This window comes from Eumetopias jubatus, unplaced genomic scaffold, assembly GCF_037043125.1.
Source record: "Eumetopias jubatus isolate StellerSeaLion01/CBP00866 unplaced genomic scaffold, mEumJub1_p1.0 scaffold_12, whole genome shotgun sequence".
Classification (NCBI taxonomy): domain Eukaryota; kingdom Metazoa; phylum Chordata; class Mammalia; order Carnivora; family Otariidae; genus Eumetopias; species Eumetopias jubatus.
The window spans coordinates 12,950,339-12,971,295 of NW_028274818.1; the positions used below are offsets into that span (position 1 = coordinate 12,950,339).

Genomic DNA, 20,957 nt, shown 5'->3' on the forward strand with positions numbered 1-20,957 from the left:
CTGTTTTGATTTACGTTAGTCCCTTCCCCCTCTTAACGTAGGATCGATATTTTAGTATTCATAACCAACTGAATAATGTTTGTTCCCGCAAAAAGTTTAATATCTCAAGAGTGGAAAAAAATGATTCACCAAAATGCTTTTAAAAGGTGGTTAATTTGTAGCACTTAAGTATGAAAAGATGAGTTAATATTTTAAGAGCTTTCTTAATCACATCCAGATGATCCTTAGAATGAGGGCTCAATTTTTTTTTTTAATCAAGAGTTAGAACTTCTATTTTTTTTTTTTTTTTTTGGTCTTCTCAGGGACCTTGAAATGAGAATTTAATGGGGTACAAATAATCTTTGGAAGCACTCATCAAACAGCTATCCATACTGTTTGCATCATTTGGGTCTCAAACTGGGTGCCTCGTTGGACTTACGTTTTATGTGATAAGATGCTCTGAACTGGGTGCTCTGTTGAACAAAACTGATCTTACAAGATGCTTTATATTTACATATGAGGTGAGATGGTTATAGTATTAGTGAATCTTCACCCATTCACTGTATAGTCCTACTCTGGAATGCTCTGTTAAAGTGAGTGAGTGTGTGTATATGGCAAGGTATTCCAAATGTTCTGTTTTAACCAATTACAATGGGGTTAAGGGTTCCTGTGTTCATGTCCGATGTTGGTAAAGGTTAATGAAGGGGAATGAAAACAACCTTAGACATTCCTGTAAACAAACATAGAGGTATAGCAGGATACAGAAGATAAACATGGAGAAGGTTTCCCAAAGATGAGGGATAAGAGGGTTCAATCAAAAAAACTGTTTTCCACGTGGCAAAGTATGCTTTCCCTTTACCTGACAGTGAAAACAGGATTTATGTCCTGTGCAAGAAAGCCCTGGAAAACACAACCAGTGCTAAAAGTACCCATCATAATTTCAAAGAAATCTAAACCAGGGATGATCACAGATGCAGAATTCCTCCTATATTTACCACTTGGACCATCTCAGAGTTAGTTGTATACTCTCACCCTCCAGAGTCAGTGAAATAAAAGTATAAAATGTACAGGTAGAAGGGAAAAAAAAGAGGGCTGAACGACACCAACTGAGACCTGACAGTGCCTTCCTATATGTGCTCTAGGGAAAACCAAATGTTCTCCACCTGGAACAACCAACTGGAACTTCAGCACACCCCAAGAGCTAGAAATATTCAATTCTTATTCTCTCATGCACTGTTATCAAAAGACTCCACAATCTGTGCAGATCTGCCCTTGAGTAGCATCCACTCTACGGGACCAAAGGAGTGATACTGGAGAGAGCAGAACTAATCTTTCTTCATTGATCATACCACTCCAACATAAATGGACATCCACTTTTGGTGCCTGGAAATCAAGAGGATTGTATTTGGAAAGTTTCTTAGAGAAACTGAAAGCAATCTGAAAATAAGAGCTCATCTACAGAGGATCTTGTTTATTTACTAAAATAGAAGAATGTTATAAACATTACTTTGCAACATCTTTCTAAAATTTGAATGTATATTTTGAATATCCCCTGTAAGACAGGACATAAAAACCTAACTTTTCTTCTGGTTTATGAAGATATATGATATTCTGCAAAGATGGGAAATTATATGTGTGTTGTTTTGATGTTTTTCAGGTAAGTCGTATTCTGTGCACCACTCCTCCTCTCCATTGCTCCTCTCTTCTCCCACTCCCCCATCCTGCCTTTCACACTAGGTAAGCTGTGTTTAGGATCTGGAATATATCCTTGAATTTTTTTTTTGTTTTTTTTTTGCATACATTAAAACATGCATCTTTATAGGATTTTTTTTAGAGCACTATTTCCTTTTAAAAAACGAAATAGCCTATTTGCTTTCCTTATATGCCTCATGTTTTTCTCCCTTAACAGTAACTTATGGATATTCTTCCTGATACAGATTGAACCCATCCTTTTAAATGGTTATATAATACCATATGATAAATATGTCCCACAGTTTCATCAGCCATTCCCCTACTAATGGACATTTATTTGGTACACAGGTTTTAGCCACTAAGAATGGTGCTGCATTAAACATATTTGCATACATGTTTTTATGTACTGGGACTTTTATTCCTATGGAACAGTCTAAGAAACAGGACTACTGGACAGAAAGATATTAATTTTTATCTTATTAGATGTTTCAAAGTTGCTACCATTAAGGCTATAAAAATTCACTTTTGTGCAAGAAAAGAGAACATCCTTTTGTCCACAGCCCTAACAGCAATAGGTGCTAACATCCTTTTAAAATATTAGCATTTAAGGGTATCAACTATAGTTTTAAATCAACTTTCTTGAAGCATACATACATAAAAGTACACATTTAAATATATAGGTCCAAGACCTGCCAATATAATCATCTCCACAATGACACAGAACATTCCCTTTACTTCAGAAAATTCCACCCTGCCCCTTTGCAGGCAATTCCCATTCACTATCCTAGGCAACCATGGAGTGATTTTTATCACTATAGAAAGTGTTTCCTGTTCTAGAGCTCTACATGAACAGAATTACCTACTTGTATCATTTTCTATTTTTTTCTATTGTGGTTTTGTTTTCCCATTAGTTTAGAAGAGCACGTGGTCTATAATTGACACTTAAATAGTTGTCATTTGTATTTCAAGTATTCTTTAACATCTATTTTTACATATTGACATTATGTATTTATGGTGTCTTTTCAAAAAATTAGAGAAAAGACATTGCATTTGATATAATTTGTCCTTAAAAGAAAAAGCAACTAAAATTTCTAGGTCTACTGATTTAAGATGCTCTTCCTAATCCATACATTTTTACATGTGGAACTCAAAAATTTCTAAGATTTTTGCTTTCATTTTTAGATTTAAGTCATGAAATTTCCTGGAATTTTTTCCATACATGAAGTGCCATAAGGGTTCAAGTTCATCTTCTCCCATATGGATAGTCAATTGTGTTCATACTATTATTACTAAAAGAAAAAAAAATCTTTCACAAAGGTGAAATTCCATCTTGACCCTATATTTAATTTTATAGTTCTGAGTTAATCTAGTCTCTCTCAACCTAGATTCTGTGAAAGAATGAAGCCCTAATGCCTAACACATACACTATATACAATAAATGGACTTCTCTCCAATGCATCTAGAATGGTACTAATTCTATATTATCCTTGGGGAAATCAAGAAAACAACGAAATCATTTCCTGAGCTCCCTGAGCTCTGTGATTCAGGTGAAGAACTCTGGCTGACAAAGGTTCTATTTTGTTCTACTTAGGTATCTATCTATCCTTATGTTAGGATGATACTGATGATACTGAAGTGGCTTTAAAGTGTGTTCTAAAGTTGAGTAATGTTAGTTACTCTCTAACATCATCAAAACCAATCTATTTTTCAGACTCGTCCTCCCTATTCTCAGGCATCCATTAGTTTTTATCTAAGAAATTAATTGCATATTTAGTAATTTAAAAATAATTTCAAAGAATTCTCCTTAAAAGTCCTTGTGGAATTTTAACTAATATTGCATTATTGTTTGGGAATTAACATTTTATGACATAAAACTGAGAGGAAGGAAGATTTTTGCAGACTGAGCTCTTCCTAGGATCTGCCACATTCATATGGGGCCTCTCTTGCATTGTTTTCCAGGCTTTCAAAGGGTACAGAGGAGATAAAATTCTGCATCAGATTTCTACTAGGACTCCACAGAACCTACTTTCTCCCTCATTCCTGAGGGCCTTCCGACCTCAGAAGCTGCTTGGCTCAAGAGAGGTAAATAAATTGGAATCAGAAGGGGAGAGAACACAGAAAGCATTCAAGCCTCCCATCTCCCAGAATCCCTTTCTCAGGATTAACTTTCTTAAAGTACTCTGAAAATGAAAGCAGGTGCTTTCTACTGGTATTAATGTCAGTGTCAGACAAAATGAAATCCCAAACTGCATTTGTCAACGAAATCTCAATGTTCTGAATGAAAACTGAATATACAGCATTCACTTTAAAGCCTGAATTAGACTGTTACTCTTTTGAGTTATTTCTACTTCCCTCTTGATTTTATTCTGCTATTTCTGTAAGTATTTATTTGCCTGTCTAAACACTTAAATAAGGATGATATCATAGGCTAAAATCTGAATCATTCTGGGAACTCAGCCATTAATAGAAAAAAATGACACTCACTTAACTTTTTGTCTTTGACAGTGCCTTACTTAATCAGACATAGATGCTCCATGGAGGTGGATTCCCGAAGTAAATTTCACAAATATAGATAGATAGAGGAGTTTTTTGTTCTCTCAATTCTCTAAGAGAATTACAATTTGTTCAAAAGAGATAACTGGGAAAATTTAATGAGACAAAGAATAATTTAGAACTTGCTAAGAAAACATAATCAAGAATGCATAATTCTCTTAGTATGTTAGAATAACCTTTAAAGAAAGCATAAAAATAAGACTTTTCTAAAACAGCTAAACAAACTGGCACACATGTTATACTCATTCACCTTTTCCCTCAAATAAATCACTTTATTAGCTAGTATAAAACAGCTCAGACATTACCACAATAAATAAATATGCTTGGTAAAGAACATCTGTGTGGCTCCTAAGTCAATCAATCAATCAAACACACTGGTAAAATATTAAGCTGGAATAAAATGTCCAAGGCTAAAAAACAAAAGAGTTGACATTCAGCTTGATACCAAGTTCTGTTTTGATCTGTGTTCTCTGAAAGTCATAAAATCAAAAGGTCATTCATAACCTTTAAGATAACATCACGTGGCTCCAGTCTACCTCTGTGTCATTTCATAGAACCTCCCCAGCAATCACCAGGTCCAGGCACATTTCCCTCTTGTTTTTCTTCAAACAGGACAGCCTCATTATTGATGTAGGGGCTTTGCATCTGATATTCTCTCTACCTGGAATGCTCTGTGTCACACTTCTGCATGGTGGGGCTTCCATCGATCATTTAGGTCTCAGCTCAAATGTTCCCTCCTTAGGGAGGTCTTCTTTGACCCTACAATTTAAAGTGTATCTCCCCTCCACCCTAAAACACACACACACACACACACACACACACTCTCTCTCTCTCTTTCTATTCCATTATTCTACTTACCTGTCTTAACAGAATGTATCACTATTTGAAATGAATATATTTAGTTGCTCTTATATTTTCCATTGATTCTTTTCCACAGCAATACCCTCAGTGCCAAGAACAAGTATTTGTTGAATGATGAATGTCAATAATCATTTGTCTCACTGGGAATAGTTTGGGTCAGCTGGAAATAAGAGAATTATCTAATATTGGTCTATTTTGCTCTGAATATCTTTTGACTTTAATTTGTGTAAAATCCATATCGCAATTTCTAGGAAAAGGTCAAATTTTTTTGTTGCTTAAAAAAAATGTTTCTAAGAAAAGTTTTTACATACAAATAGGTATTTAACTGTGCTATTTAAAATAATTACCAAATAAGTAAAACTATTTCTTCAAAATAGCTGTTTTTAGTACGTTCCTTACCAGTGAAGCGTACTTGAAGTACAGATCTATTGGTATCAGGAGAGTGATCTCCTAATATTGTGCTTCAGATAGGAATCGAATTTCAAGTGACAGAGTAAAAATGAATTTATTATTATTTACACCTAAATCTAAAATACCTAACCCTGTTCTGGAATACATTTAATAAAAAATATAAACATACACTTCCCTGGAAAAACAGTAATCAAAAAGTAGAGGCACTATGCAAATCTTATGACTGCTAGAATTTTTCAAAACAATGAGAGCAATTTATATCATCATATAAGTTATTAATTGGCTTGTTAAAAAATTGCTATTATTTTTAAAATGGAAATTCTAATAGTAAGCCCAAACCAAGAAAACCTCTAATTACAAATACAACTAAAGTATGCTTTAGAAACAAAAATCTTTATTGAGCACTTCAATTAAATAGAGTTCAAATTAATAATGAAAAAAATGAAGCAATATTTTCCATTTAAATCAACACAGCAAGTTAACTGCCGACTTTTACTTAATATACCCCTAACTTAGCTGATTAAAAACATCTATTAAATAGGGTTGAGGAAAAGGAATACCTTATAGTCAAAATGGCAATTTACAATTTAATCAAAACATACTGACATGCCGTAATAGACCACAACTTGGTAAATATAACAGACTATTGTTCTCTTCTTAAGCTCTTCAAAATATGTATGACTATTGAAAACAAAAATTGTAACTGTGTTTTGACAGGGTTTTCAATATATGTAAATGAAATACATATGACAAGCATAACGGGGGGGGAGATAAAGGTAACTATATGGTTGTGTGCTTCCTACATTTCATGTCAAGTAAAAATCTAACTAGGTGGAAGGTTTGATATATATCTTGTAATTCCTAGAACAATTGGGAAAAAATAAAAATACACAGTTGAAATGGAATATTAACAAAATTCAAATTATCCATAAAGAAGACAGCACAGGGAGAAAGAGGAAGAAAAAGCTGTAGACTTAAAGTCAAACATTATCACTGACTACATTAAATGTAAATGGTCTAAACAAATCATTTAAAAGAAACCACCACATTGGTTAAAGAGAAAAAACAAAGCTCAAATACATGATGTCTTTAAGAAACCCACTTTAAATATAATGATATAGATTGGCTAAAAGCAAAAAGATGAAAAAAAGACATACTATACTATTATTTGTTGTAAGTACATAAAAATGCATTTTGGCATCTTGTTCTTGCATCCTGTTGTCTTCCTAAATTCACTATTTCTAGTAGTTATTTAGTAGATTCCTTATGATCTTTGTGTAAACAGTCATGTCATCTGGGAATAAAGGCACTGTTACATTCTCCTCTTCAACCTTTATTCTTTTTATTTCATCATCTTGCCTTATTGCGCTTGTTTGAACTTCCATACATTGTTGAACAGAATCAAGGACCTCCTCTGGCCCAGCGTCAGGGCTCCCAGCTCAGCAGGGAATCTGCTTCTCCCTCTGCCCCTCACCCCACTCGCGCTTTCTCTCTCTCAAATAAAAAAAAACTTTAAAAAAAAGGACCTCCTTCTCTGTAATCTTTGAGGGGAAGTATTCAGTATTTCACCATTTAAATATGATGTTATACAAGTTTTTATCTATGCACCTTTTATTATGTTGAGAAAATTTCATTCTTTACCTAATTAGTGGAGAGTTTTCTTTATGAACTGGTTAAATACTTTTTCTGTATCCTTTGAAATAAACATGTTTTTTAATCTTTCGTTTTGTTAACACAGTGATTACATTGATGGATTTTCAAATGTTAAGCTAACTTTTCATTCCTGGGATAAACTCCATCTGGTCATAATGTATTATCCATTTTATATGTAGCTGAATTTGATTTGCTAGTGTTCTGTGAAGGAATTTTACATGTATGTTTATGAGGGTATTGATTTGTAGTTTTCTTGAATGTCTTTGTAAAGTTTTGTTATCAGGGTTATACTGGTCTCTTAATATGTGTTAGGAAATGCTCCTATTTCCTGAGTTTGTGTTGTTTCTTACTTCAATGTTCAATAAAATTTACTAGTGGAATTAACTGGACCTGAAGGTTGCTTGTGTGAAGGTTCTGATAATGAATTCAATTTCTTTTATAATGAGGGTATTCTGATTTTTATTGTATTTTTATGTCAGTTTTGGTCATTTGTGTTTCTCACGGAATTTGTATCTTTTCTCTAATTGTTCAACTTTATTAGCATAAAGTTGTTCATGATAGTTCCCTTTACTGCCTTTAGGATTTGTGCTGATATTCTTTAATTTCATATTTAGAAATATGTTGTTAATTTCCAAATTATTTGGGAGTATTCTAGATATCTTATTGCTATTGATTTCTAATTTCATTCCATTCTTGTCACAGAAAATATTCTGTACAATCTCAGTCTTTTGATACTCACTGGTACTTATAGTATGGTCTTCCTTCTATATAATCTCTTGGTGACTGTCCTACAAGCTTTTTTTGTATAGAGTTCTATAAATATCAATGTTCAAGACACTAATCAAATTTTATATCTGCTTAGCCATTCTTTTTCTAAATTGTCCTATGAGATCCTGAAGAATGAGTATTAAAATCTTCAACTATGATTGTAGATCAGTCTACTTCTCCCTTTAGTTCTGTCAGTTTTCTCTGCATGTGCTTATAAGCAGTATTATAAAGTCTTCTTCTTTAATATCTACTTTTAGCTTATAACTGTTCATTTTTATCTCTGGTAATACCCTGAAGTATACTTTATTTAATAATAATATAGTATGTCAGCTTTCCTATGTTTACTGTTTATATAGGATATCTTTTCCCCTCCTTTTGCTTTTTGATTAGTATCTTTTTCCAAACTTAAAATTACTATCTCTAATAATCTCAAGCATGTAAATAATAAAGACATTTAAAAAGTTATCTCCAATAATACATTATGTTAACTGAATTTAAATAAAAATTAAAAAAAATTAAAATAGAAAGTTACCTCCTGCAAAAATGTTTTTATATATAAAACCCCATTTCAAATTAACCTATATTTTCCAAAGTAAGAGCTCTCAAATTTTGATGCAGAAAATGCAAGGAGCCAGATCACATCCAAAATCTGCTTCCATTTTCAGAGGTGGGAAGGAAGATTCTGTAATTTTTTTAATATAAATATGCTGGTATACTTGAGTACAAATGGTTGACAGATACTTTAATCTACCTACATGAGAAGTGGTGCTCCTTAAATTGCAAATTATGAGCTCTATCTCATACTTACTCAATCAGAATCTAAGAGATTGTAACCTAAAAATCCACATTTTAATTATATCCCAGATGATTCTTATTGGGAACAGTGTATTTTAAAAACAATTATCTTCCAGTTTAAAATTCCAATTTTCCAATTAACTGTAAAGCTAAAAAAAAAAAAAAAAAAATCCTTCCAATTTGGTGCTGACTCATGAACATTGGGCCAGTATATTAAATTTAAAATGCCCCAAACAAAACACATTGCATGTTCAATCACTGCATGTACAATATTGTCATAGATTCCCTACCTTAACATCACCACCTTTTCCTTTCCTCTAATTTTCAATTCTTCCCAGTCTCTGCTGTGTGAATCTCTCTTGAATTGAATGCTTGTATTACATTTCCACCACAGTGACCTAGTTCAGACTTTTATGATTGCTAGACCAGTGGATCTCACCTCTGGCTGCCTATGAGAATCAGAAATGAAGCTTTTAAAAATCTTTCTGCCTTGGCCACATCCCAAGCCAATTAAATCAAACTCTCTGGGGGTAACAACCAGATGCAGTTGCAGATAAAATACAGGACACCGGTTAAATTTTAATTTCAGATAAACAATAAATACTTTTTTTTAGTATAAATATGTTCCAGATATTGTTTCTTTACTTGCTAAATAAAGCTGGCAACCCTATACTCTAGCATCGGTAATACTTTAATCACTGACATGTATGTACAGGATCAGCAAGTAAAATATATAGCCCATTGTGAGCTGGAGTTTAAAAATTCTGAAAGCTACTGCGTTAGACCAGGGGTCAGCAAACGTTTTCTGTAAAAGCCACAGAGTAAATATTTTAGGCTCTGTGGACCATATAGTCTCTTTGGCAACTACTGAACTCCGTTTTGTAGCACAAAAGCAACCACAGATAATATGTAAATGATAGAGTGTGGCTGTATTCCAATAAAACTTTATTTGTAAGAATAGGTGGTTGGCCATATTTAACCCACAGGCTGTAGTTTGCTGACCCTACTCTAGATGATCAGATCATTTCAGACTTCCATTTTGTTATTCAATATATTCATTATTTTTCCCAGCTTTACATCGTCTGGAAATTTGAACAGTGTGAAAATAAAACTCATGTATATGAAAATAAAACTGCTAGCCCAAATATTCCTTGGAAATACAACCCACACACATAGGTCTGGGAAATTTCTTCAAGGATTATCAGCAATTAATTCTCTGGATAATATTCCTACATCTGCCCACAAGGATATCACAGATTACTATTAATAACTAACAGTTATTCAGTGCTTATTTTATGTCAGTCATCATGCTGAGGAATTTACATATATATTCAATAACATCATATATTCTCATGACAACTCTTTGAAGTAGATACAATTATTACTTCCAGTTTGCACTTCAGGAAATTGGGACACCAATAGAGAGGGGAAATACCTTGCTCAAGATCTTACAGCACTTAAGCAGAGAAATCTAGATTCAAACCCAGGCCTGCCTAATCCAAAGATATTCTTAACCACTGTACCACAATAATTCTATCTATCTTCAATAGCCTACTGAACAATATGATATCTTGGATATTTCCCTGACCTATTGGTCCAACAGTGTGGCAAAAAAAGAAGAGTATTACATTACTGGTTCTTATTTATACTCCATAAAATCTGAAGGGACCTAAAATTCAAAAAGTTAATGACTAAAGGATTTTGGAAATCTAGTCCCATCTGTTCATTTTAGACATGTGAAAATTAAGACCCAGAACTGATAAAGTCTTCATTAACAGCCTTCACAATTTTATTTTAAATAAGAATTAGATGACATACTTCTAAAAGTCTTCACTTTTCCTCCTTAACTGAAGTACTGGTTTCTCAAAGATTGCACATTGTATAGCACATATCAGGATTGCTGATTCAAAGTAATCAGAAGGAATAACAAGTGAATTTATTGCTTATATATTACTATATTTGTCACTCTGGATATGTATCACATAACTTTTACTTTTATTAACATATAATACACTTAAATATAAATGGCATGAAAATGAATAAAACATAAATGTAACTATACATATTTCCAAAGCTTATATCCATTAACTAAACTTAGAAATAATCCAACAAATTAGTACTCTGTTCCTGTTTTGATACTTTGTATTTTTCTTCTCAGTCTGTTGTCTTTTAGAGGCTGTTAAATTATAAAGTAGATCTCATTGTAAAGGCAACGATTTTGTGATGAAGAAAAAATATTTAAAGAATTCTGAGTGTACAAGGAAAAAAATCATCTATCTATGTTTACCTAAACACATTAGATTAGTAAACTGCTAGGGTGAATTAGTTATACTGAAAACATTGTTTGTTTGATAACTGATAGATAACCCTTAGAGAGCCTCAGGAATAAAATGAGAAACTTTTAAAAATAAATTAATGCTAGTAAGTGTTCAGTGAAATGGGTATCCTGATACACTGCTAGTAATAATGCAAACCGTCCATTCTTAGAAAACAATTTAGAAGAGCTAATCCCCTAAACAAAAAGGAACTGACTACAAGGCCTCTGAGTACTTTCTAGGAATTTTTCCTGAAGGAAAATCAGAAATAGGGTAAATAGATAGATATATAGGGATAAACTGAGGATAAAAACTAAAACAGTCTACAAGAGAATAAATTTTAGAAGAATATTCTATAGCTATTAAAAGTTTTCTATATTTCAATGAGAAATTGTTATAGAAAGAAATCATCAAATACAGTATTAAGTGAAAAAAAGGCAGAATTTATAATTGTATGTTTAGTATGAACTCACATTTGCAAAACTAAATAAACAAATAAGATATTAAAGATAGGATGATAGTTTTAACAGTGGCCATCTACTTTTTATGATACTTGTGGTTTACTCAAGTTTTTACTTTTAGTTAGAAAAATGCAAAAGATTTCCAAAATGTTGTTCCTCTAGGACAAATTTTTATTAACTATATTTATATAAAATCACCACTAATAGTTCTAAAATCTGAGGGCATTAGGGCTGGACTGATTGAATAGTCTGGAAAAGGCATACTGAAGAGGCCAGAGGGTGAACAAGAGTCATAATACATAACTACCAAACATAATTTAATGGGAAAAAACTAAGAAATGATCATTTGTGGGACAGAAAATTAGGTCTAAAAATATGAAAACCCTTAAAATGTATCACATTTAATTTGCCACGAAATTAAGGAAGTATCATCACCAATTTCAATAGGACAAGAGAATAAAATTTTTTTTTTCAAAGATTTTATTTATTTATTTGACAGAGATAGAGATAGGGAGAGCAGGAACATAAGCAGCGGGAGTGGGAGAGGGAGAAGCAGGCCTACCCCTGAGAAGGGAGCCCGATGTGGGACTCGATCCCAGGATCCTGGGATCATGACCCGAGCCGAAGGCAGACGCTCAACGACTGAGCCACCCAGGCACCGGAGAATAAAATATTATTGAATTGTAAACACTATCTAGTGTCTTCAATTCAATGCCTTGAATGCCCATGTGCTTAAGTAAAAATAATCTGGAAATACATTAAAACAGAAAGGAAAGAGCATATACCAAAACTACAATGAGATGTAAGATGAACTAAGACGGAAAAAATCCTCAGTCAATAGAGATATGGTTCATATTTGAATGAAAATAGTTCAGATCTTGTAATTTTAAATTACATATTAAATACAGTTTCTAATTGTTCTGAAGAGTCAAAGACATCTGGAAGTAAGACTTGCTGATTTCTGCACTATTCATGGAACAAAAGAAAAATGATTTCACAGTAATGTTGAAATAGATTTTCTAATATAATAAAACGCTGAACCAGTTCTTGCTTGTTATACTTGCCTGTTATAAGATCCCTTCTGACATTTAGAAGATCATAAAATCCAAAGGTCTGGAGCCATTGGTAATCCTTGGTCAGTGACATTTGATTTCCAATGTGCAAAAGGACCAATGAAATACAGCAGAGCTACAGAATGTACAACTTGCTGCATAAGTGACACAAAATAACTTTGCTAGGTCAGTTGAGGGCTCTGGTACTTATGTTTGAAAACAATAAACATTTTACAAACTTACTTGAATTGTTATGTTGACAGAAAATTAACTGGCATTATTATCCTTAATTACATGCATTTCATTTCACTCTCTTATTTGATGCCTCTAATCAAAGATAGAGGTCTGAGATGTAATATCCCATGACGCAGATCTGTAGATCTTACTTACAGTAAAAACACATGTATACACCGTTTCTGAAAATTTTTGAAAAGCCCTTGAGTTCTTGAATGGGAAACTGCAAAGTTTATTCAATTGTGAGGTTTTTATTTCTTCATTTTAGGAATCTTAGAACCAGTGAAAACTGGGAAGCAAAGCTTCACAATCCCATGCTCTCAAGAGTAAATTCTGAAGGAAAGTGGACTTTTGTATTTAATGTTTCTGACCTAGAGTAATTAAATCTAAAAATAAAGAAAGCCTAGTACATAAAGACCTGTTCTTAGGTGCAATCTCAACTTCTTTTTGTATCGATTCAAAGACAATGATGCTATTCATACTTTAATTACCTCAGATATTTGTTTTTCTAAAATATAAACAGCTGACCACACTGTAACATTTTTTTTTCCTAACAGAGAACCAAGATACTAATCATCTGGTATGTGTGGGAATAGAGGTGTAATTTTAAAGCAGGGTTTCCCAGCCTAGGCACCACTGTGCTTTGGGGCTGGATAACGGTCTGTTGTGGGGGCTGTCCTGAGCAGTGTAGGATGCTGAGCAGCATCCCAGGCTTCTACCCACTAGCTGCTGGGAGCCTCTTATGCTGCTTCCCCAGCCCGCTGTGACAAACAAAAATGTCTCCCAACATTGCAAATGTTCTCAGAGGAAGAATCATCCTTGCTTGAGAACTAACCATTTAAATCGTCTCATCATTTAAAAAAAAATCTTACAAGTTCAAGCACTAAAACCCATGTGAAATCTAAGTAAAAATGATTTGATCTAGGATAATCATCCCTGACATACTATAAATGTATGGGACCTCCTTTTAAAAGTCTAAAATTACACAGCCCAAAATGGTAACTCCTAGCCACGTGGAGCTATAGAGCATTTTAAAAATGTACCTAGTTTAACCAGGTACTTAACTTTTACTTTTATTTAATGTCATTTTTTTATTGAAGTATAAGTAACATACAGTGTTATATTAGATTCGGGTATACAACATGCTTCAACAATTCTATACATTACCCAGTGCTCACCACTGATAAATGTAGTCACCATCTGTCAAATGTTGTTAACATTATTGACTATATTCCTTATACTCTACTCTTCATCTCTGTGGCTTATTTTATTACTGTAAATTTGTACCTCTTAATCCCATTTATCTGCTTCACCCATCCCCCACCCACCTCCCCTCTGGCAACCATCAGTTTGTTCTTTGTATTTTAGAATCTGTTTTTTGGTTTCTTTGTTTGTTCGTTGTTTTACATTCCACATATAAGTGAGATCACGTGGTATTTGTCTTTCTCTGACTTACTTCACTTAGCATAATACCTCTAGGTCCATCCACCTTGTTGCACATGGCAAGATCTCATTCTTTTTTATGGCTGAGTAATACTCCTGTGTGTGTGTGTGTGTGTGTGTGTGTGTGTACACACACACACACACACACACGCGCACCACATCTTTATCTGTTCATTTATTGATGGCACTTCGGTTGCTTCCATATCTTGGTTATTGTGAATAACACTGCAATAATAAACAGAGGAGTGCATCTATCTTTTCAAATTAGTGTTTTTGTTTTCTTTGAGGAAGTAATTATTTATTTAATATAAATTTAATCGATCAATCAGCATCCAAATGGAGATATGCTGCACATGTGAAATATATACCAGATTTCAAAGATTCAGAATGAATAAAAGAATGTAATTATCACTTTAATAATTTTATATTGATTTATATTGATTTTATACTGATTCAACATTACATGTTGAAATGATAATATTTTGGATATAATGGGTTAAATAAAATACATTATTAAAATTAATTTACTTGTTTGTTTTTCCTTTTTTTTAATGTGGTGTCAAGAACACTTAACTTTACATATGTGGCTCATATTATATTCATTGGTTAGCATGGTCTAAAATGTTTGATGGTGTGTTCAAATAGGTATTGATGATGAAAATATATAATACCAAAAAGTTACCATGAATTCAGTGAAATATTTCAGTGATTTTATATTTTACTTAAACACAACAGCACCCACAAATAATACTGAGTGCACATGGAGATTTTTGGATTCTCAGGGCCTAAAGTTTGAGATTCACTGGTCTGGAACACATATCAAAACTGGCAATGTACTGAATGGAGCACTGGGTGTTATATGCAAACAATCATGGAGCACTACATCAAAAACTAATGATGTAATGTATGGTGATTAACATAATTAAAAAAACCGGCGATGATATAAAATTCATAAGCTGAAAGCATTAATTCTAGAATCTATTTCCAATGATCTTCCATTCAATTTAGTCAGACAATTATGATTATATTTAGGCTGAAATGAACTTATCTTTCCCATCTCCATAGGAATACCACTGTCTTTCTCCTTCCAAACTTCACTTACCCTAAAAACCAACAGCGATGACAAGCTCTTTTGACATTTCAAAGACATTCAACTTACAACACAAAATTAACCCCTTGGTCAGTAGGTCTTTTATTTGCACTACCAAACTACTAAACTCCTCTAAAATTATGTAAAAATAATAACTTTTTTGAATCTTAAATTTTACAACAAAATTATCATTTTATTGTTCTACCTCTTTCAATTCTATCAATTGCAGTAAGTAAAATCTTAATTATACATAAAAAGGTCCTTGAAGTTCTGGTTCTGATTCTCCTTAACACTAAGTTAATAGAAAAATAAAAACAAAATGCCTTTGCATAAGCACACAGTATAATTAATAAGAATAAATCAAGAACAGATCATGGGAAATCAGAGTGGGATGCATAGCTCAGAACATAATTTTGGTTACCCAAAAAAGTATTTGCAAACCCCAGTTTAAGCATGTGCTCAGGATAAAAGCCTATGCAGATGCTAACTAAATAATTACAAAAAGCAGTATGACTTCAAAACTATACCAATCTCATGATTGTGCATTTTGTTAAATACATCTACCGGTTGTATAATCTAAATATTTATTAAGTAGTCAATTCCATATTCCTATTATGGTTTACTGATTCAAAAAGCTTAACATTGTTTCTAAATCTTTTTAAGTGTAGAAAGCATGCCACAAAACCCTTTGCCAGAGATTTTGAACTCTGGCATAACTAAATTAGAAAGCTTATACTTGTTGAGAGCTATTAGTTTCTTTTTGGGGTAAACAAAGGGAAAAGAGAATTTGAAAGATGAGCAGTCTGCAGGGCCACAGGAAGCAGAGTTCTGTAGGTGTGCTTAGGACAAAGTTTAAGTTAAGAGCTTCAGGGAATGCTTTACAAAGAGGGAAGAAATTATCTGCCTCGCAAAACTTGGCCCAATTGCGGAATTGGGGGAAAAAAAAGTTCTAGAAGAAAAGGTACCCCAATTCAAAATACTTTAAATACAGAATTAAGTTTAAAGAACATTTAGCTAGTACATCTATTTATATAATTTTATGCCACAGTTATACTGAGCAGTGAGATAAATTATTACCGCATACCTGGGAGGAGCTGTTGGATAAATAATTTTTATGTGTTGGAATGTTAACTCTTGATTTAAAACCTGCTTGATCCATGTTCTCAATCCTTGTCCAGAATCACCTGATGGATCACAAAATGTAGATTAAGATAAAACATTTTGACAACACAGTGTATTTAAAAGCAAGTCTGTAACTTTCATTATCATACAGAGGCTGGAACAAGGAATACAAAAAAAAATCTCCATATATAAAAATAACTGCATAGAAACCAATTTATCAACATGAATTAATTGATCAGGCATCAATAACTAAAAACAATTTAGATAGTTTTACTCCTAACTTCACCACTGATCACTTTAAAGACCTTGTTTGAGTTTTAAGTTTCCTTGTTTGTTTAAAGGGTATAACAGGCACAAATACATGAAGTAAATTATTTTTTCCGAAAAAAATTCTTTCTGTATCTGATTTTAAACTGTCATTTCTTATCTTACTCTTAAAAATAGTAAATTTCTGAAGTGAATATAAACTTTTGTAGTTGGAACAACCTAAAACAATTTTTTTGGTTAAAATAACAAGATCTTTCAAAAGGGGTATTTAGCAAACCTTATTTTTAACTTGAAGAAATCTAAATTTAATTTTGATAACAGGTTTACATGATGTAAAATAATGATTATACATTCCAAGGCTGAAAAATAATCAAAATCCATGCAAGAATTAATGTATGGATATTTCCATTAAAAAAATGGAAGGAAATATAGGTCCATGTTATGTAGTCATGAAGAGGAAATTTTAAAGGTAACAACTTTTAATTGTTTAAATCAGCTCATTAAGACATCAACTCAAAGTCTATCTACTGAATACCTATTACTGTGTCACGCGCTGTGCTCACTGCTAGAGGCAGTGATGGCAAGATGAGGAAGAGTCCTACGCTCACTGAGGATACAGTTTATTGTGAGGAACACACATAAGTCAAACAGTCATACATAAACATGAAAGACAAATGTAACCACTGCAGAGATGAGACACTTGGTGCTGCCAGGGTTTATTATATTCAGAACGAACCCAGCTAAGGAGGTCAGGGGTAACATTACTAGAATATAAGCTCTACAAAGCGAAGTTCATTTTGTATTTTATCCAGTGTCATTTTTTTATTTAATGCCTAGATCACAAATGACACAAACTGACAGCTTTCAGATCTACAGGATGGTGAAAAGTGAAGCGCACAAGGAAAGAGCAACTCGGACAGAATATGGCAAATGCTGAGATCCTGTGAAGGAGGAGGAGGACATCTAGGAATGAGAGAGCAGTGAGTGCAAGATGAGGCCAGAGAAACTATAGGGATGTGGCAAATCCTAAGAGCACGGAGCTACTTTTTGGCAGAAAGGTGGCCATCTTCTAAGGGTCACTCTGGCAGCTGTGTGAAGGAAGACAGGGGCGGGGAACAAAAGTAGGTGTGGGGAGATCAATTAGGAGGCTACTGTCCAGGTGACAGATGCTTAAATTAGGGGTCTAGCAATGGCATGTACGGGAATAGGTACAAGGATACTTAGGAGATAAAATAAATAGGGATTGGTAAAGGGTTAGTTATGGGGGGTCAATGGTGGAAGGTTTCAAAGATGACGGTGAGGTTTCTGGCCAGGATAACGGAGTGAACGATGGAACTACCCACTGAGACAGGAAACACCTGAAATCAGCGGGGCTACACTCGCTACACTGCCTACAAGGTCCTCTACCTCTATAACCAGCCGCAAGACAAACGCTGTAAGCTATGAATGGTGCTTACATTTTTTTAAGAGTTGCTAAAAAAAAAAAAAAGAAAGAAAAAGAAAAGGGAAGGGAGGCAGAAAAGAAAAATGTCCAAGAAACCATATCTGGCTCACAAAACCTGAAATGGTTGCTGAATGCTGTTCCCATGAATGTCGGGGAACCTACCTCAGGGCCTCTGTCCCAGGTTCTCCCTTGTCCGCAACATTCTAACCCAACCTCCACATAATTCACTCACTCGAGGCCAGCTGCCTAAGGACCACATTCATAGTGAGGCCTACTCTGAACACCTTATCTAAAACTATCACCCCGACACCTTCCATCCTCCTTGCCTTGCTTTCCCTTTTTTCCACAGAACTTACTACTACCCACTATATAATATCTCCTCCACTGGAATGTAAGTTCCACAAGAAGAGGGATTTTTGGGGCACCTGGGTGGCTTAGTCGTTAAGCGTCTGCCTTCCGCTCAGGTCCTGACTCCAGGGTCCTGGGATCGAGCCCCGCGTCGGGCTCCCTGCTCCGCGGGAAGCCTGCTGCTCCCTCTCCCACTCCCCCTGCTTGTGTTCCCTCTCTCACTGTGTCTCTCTCTGTCAAATAAATAAATAAATACAAGAACAGGGATTTTTGTTTGTTTCGTTCATCAATATATGCCTGGAGCCTAGAACAGTGCCTTGCACAGTGGCCATATAATAGATATTTCTTGAATGGATTAATAAATGAACACTTATTAGGCAGTGGGAAAAACTTGTCCAGAACTTGAAGGAAAATTAAAATAGAGACACAAATTTATGTCACCACATAGAGGAAAAGACAGAATACTCAGGCATATATGCACATTAGCCTGGAGAGAAAAATGCAAAATGAAAAAAGAGGTCATAGGACCAAATTCTGAGGAGCCCCAACATTAATGGACAGATAGAACAGGATTAGTGTGCAAAAATCAATGAAAAGGAGTAAACAGGTAGAAAGAACCAAGAAAGTGTTTCGAGAACACTGAATGTTGTGGACAGTTCAAGTAAGAGGATGACTGAAAAATGTTCCCCACATTTAGCAACACAGAAGTTACTAGTAACTTTATTAAGAGCCAACTCAGTTTGCTGAGACTTACTGCATGAAGAGAAAGCAAGATATGCATGATTTGGATCTGTGTGAACCTTACAGCACAGTGTGGAATACAGACATTAAATCTGGTAATTACAAATATGAGTACCATTAAAAGAAGTACCACAGTGTTCTAAAGGAGCATACAACAGAGTGAATTAATCTAAGCTGGGAAGCTGAAGAAAGCTAATTAAACTATTGTTTGTTTTTAGCATCCTGAAAAAAGGTACTTCTTTGGTATTTTAGCAGTAGGAAAGGCTCAAGTTAAGTTGGCTATATCTTACATTCCCATATGTCCTTCTACGGCTCCATATTCTAGAAGAGAACTTCAGCCCTTTAAGATTAAAAACAAAACAAAACAAAAAAATTGCCTCTAAATACACTTTTCCAACCTTGAAGAGCAAAACTTAATGCTACAAAGTAACATCCGTTCAGCCATTCACAAGGCCCACTTTTTAAAAAGCCAGCACTTTATTCTAAGAGCGTGGTAAAACTATTAAAATTGGTTTGGCCGTATTTGGATTAACCAGAACCCAAACACCTATAACATAACCACATATAATAAAGTCTAATGTAAAATCATACTTCCAGTAAGGGTTTTAATTTACTACAACAGAGCTCTAATTATATGGGAATTGCATTTCATTTGCATAATTAGCAGAATTCTTTGGATGAATTCTTTGTTCCAAAGTTCAAAGGGAAAAATATATATTTTGGGTTTACAATTTATAAAAATATCAGTAATTTGGAATTGAAAAAAGTAAGGATGGTACTTTAAGCAAAGTGGCCCAAGGAAAAAAGAAAAGTCTAGGAGTATTTCCTAAAGATATTATGAAAAAATTAAATTATTTATTACAAAGACTATGGTATCCAGGAATTTCTGGATGCTGATAAATGAGCATCCTTGGAGCCCCAAATAGTGCCAGGAAGTCTCTTAATTGTAAAGCTTTGGTGTCCTCTTCGACACCTCACTTCACCATTCTAAATATATTAGCCAAGTCTTTCCCTTTAAACATCTTTGGCCCATTTCTTCCCTATTTCCAAAATGATACAGCCTAGTTCAGAGTTTTTCCACCTTACCCCTTCTGGAGTCGGAGAGATCTGGGTGCGAATCCTAATTCTACTACCACTCATGGCAACAGCCACGTGACCTTGGGCAAGCTGTTCAGCTTATCAGGGCTCATTTTTTAAAATGAGAATACTTCCCACAACTGCCCATTTCCAGGTCTCCACCTTGTACCTTTCCAATTCCCTCCATTATCCAACCACCATCCTCTTTAAGCCTACAAAAGTCTCAGCTCAAAGCCCACGTTCTTGGTCAAATTGGTAAAATCTGACAAACTCTTCGTCTTACAAATGCCTTAATATGCCTAACCACAGTTTTTTCCTTACAATTCTCTTGGCAGTAAATCATATACCATCTTGTGATCTCCCATCCACTGCTGACTCAAACTAATTGAACTGTTTTTGTTTTTAACTTTAGGTAGGCGCCCTGAGGACACCGGCTGCATCTCATTTCTTTAAAAAATATTTCCCAAGAACTTACCCTAGGCCAAGCACTAGGGATGCAAAGAATAAAACAAGGGTCCTTACTCTTGAGGAAGGGAAAGTGAAGTGGGAAAGACAGGTCTACGTAATTACAGATGAGTGTAAGGAATGCTATACAAAATTAAGCACACACACCACTAAGGGCGAGCAGTGGAAGGAGAGTAATCTGCCCTT

The 20,957-nt window shown here is 34.2% G+C and overlaps 1 protein-coding gene across 1 annotated transcript in view; it reads right to left on the reverse strand.

The window, feature by feature from the left end:
• The window catches only part of LYPLAL1 (lysophospholipase like 1), a 34,808-nt gene that overhangs the window by 13,116 nt on the left and 735 nt on the right, over window positions 1-20,957 (reverse strand). The window contains exon 2 of the mRNA XM_028104773.2: window positions 16,392-16,491. Coding sequence (XP_027960574.1) covers window positions 16,392-16,491 — 100 coding nt within the window. The remainder of the gene's footprint in view (window positions 1-16,391; window positions 16,492-20,957) is intronic.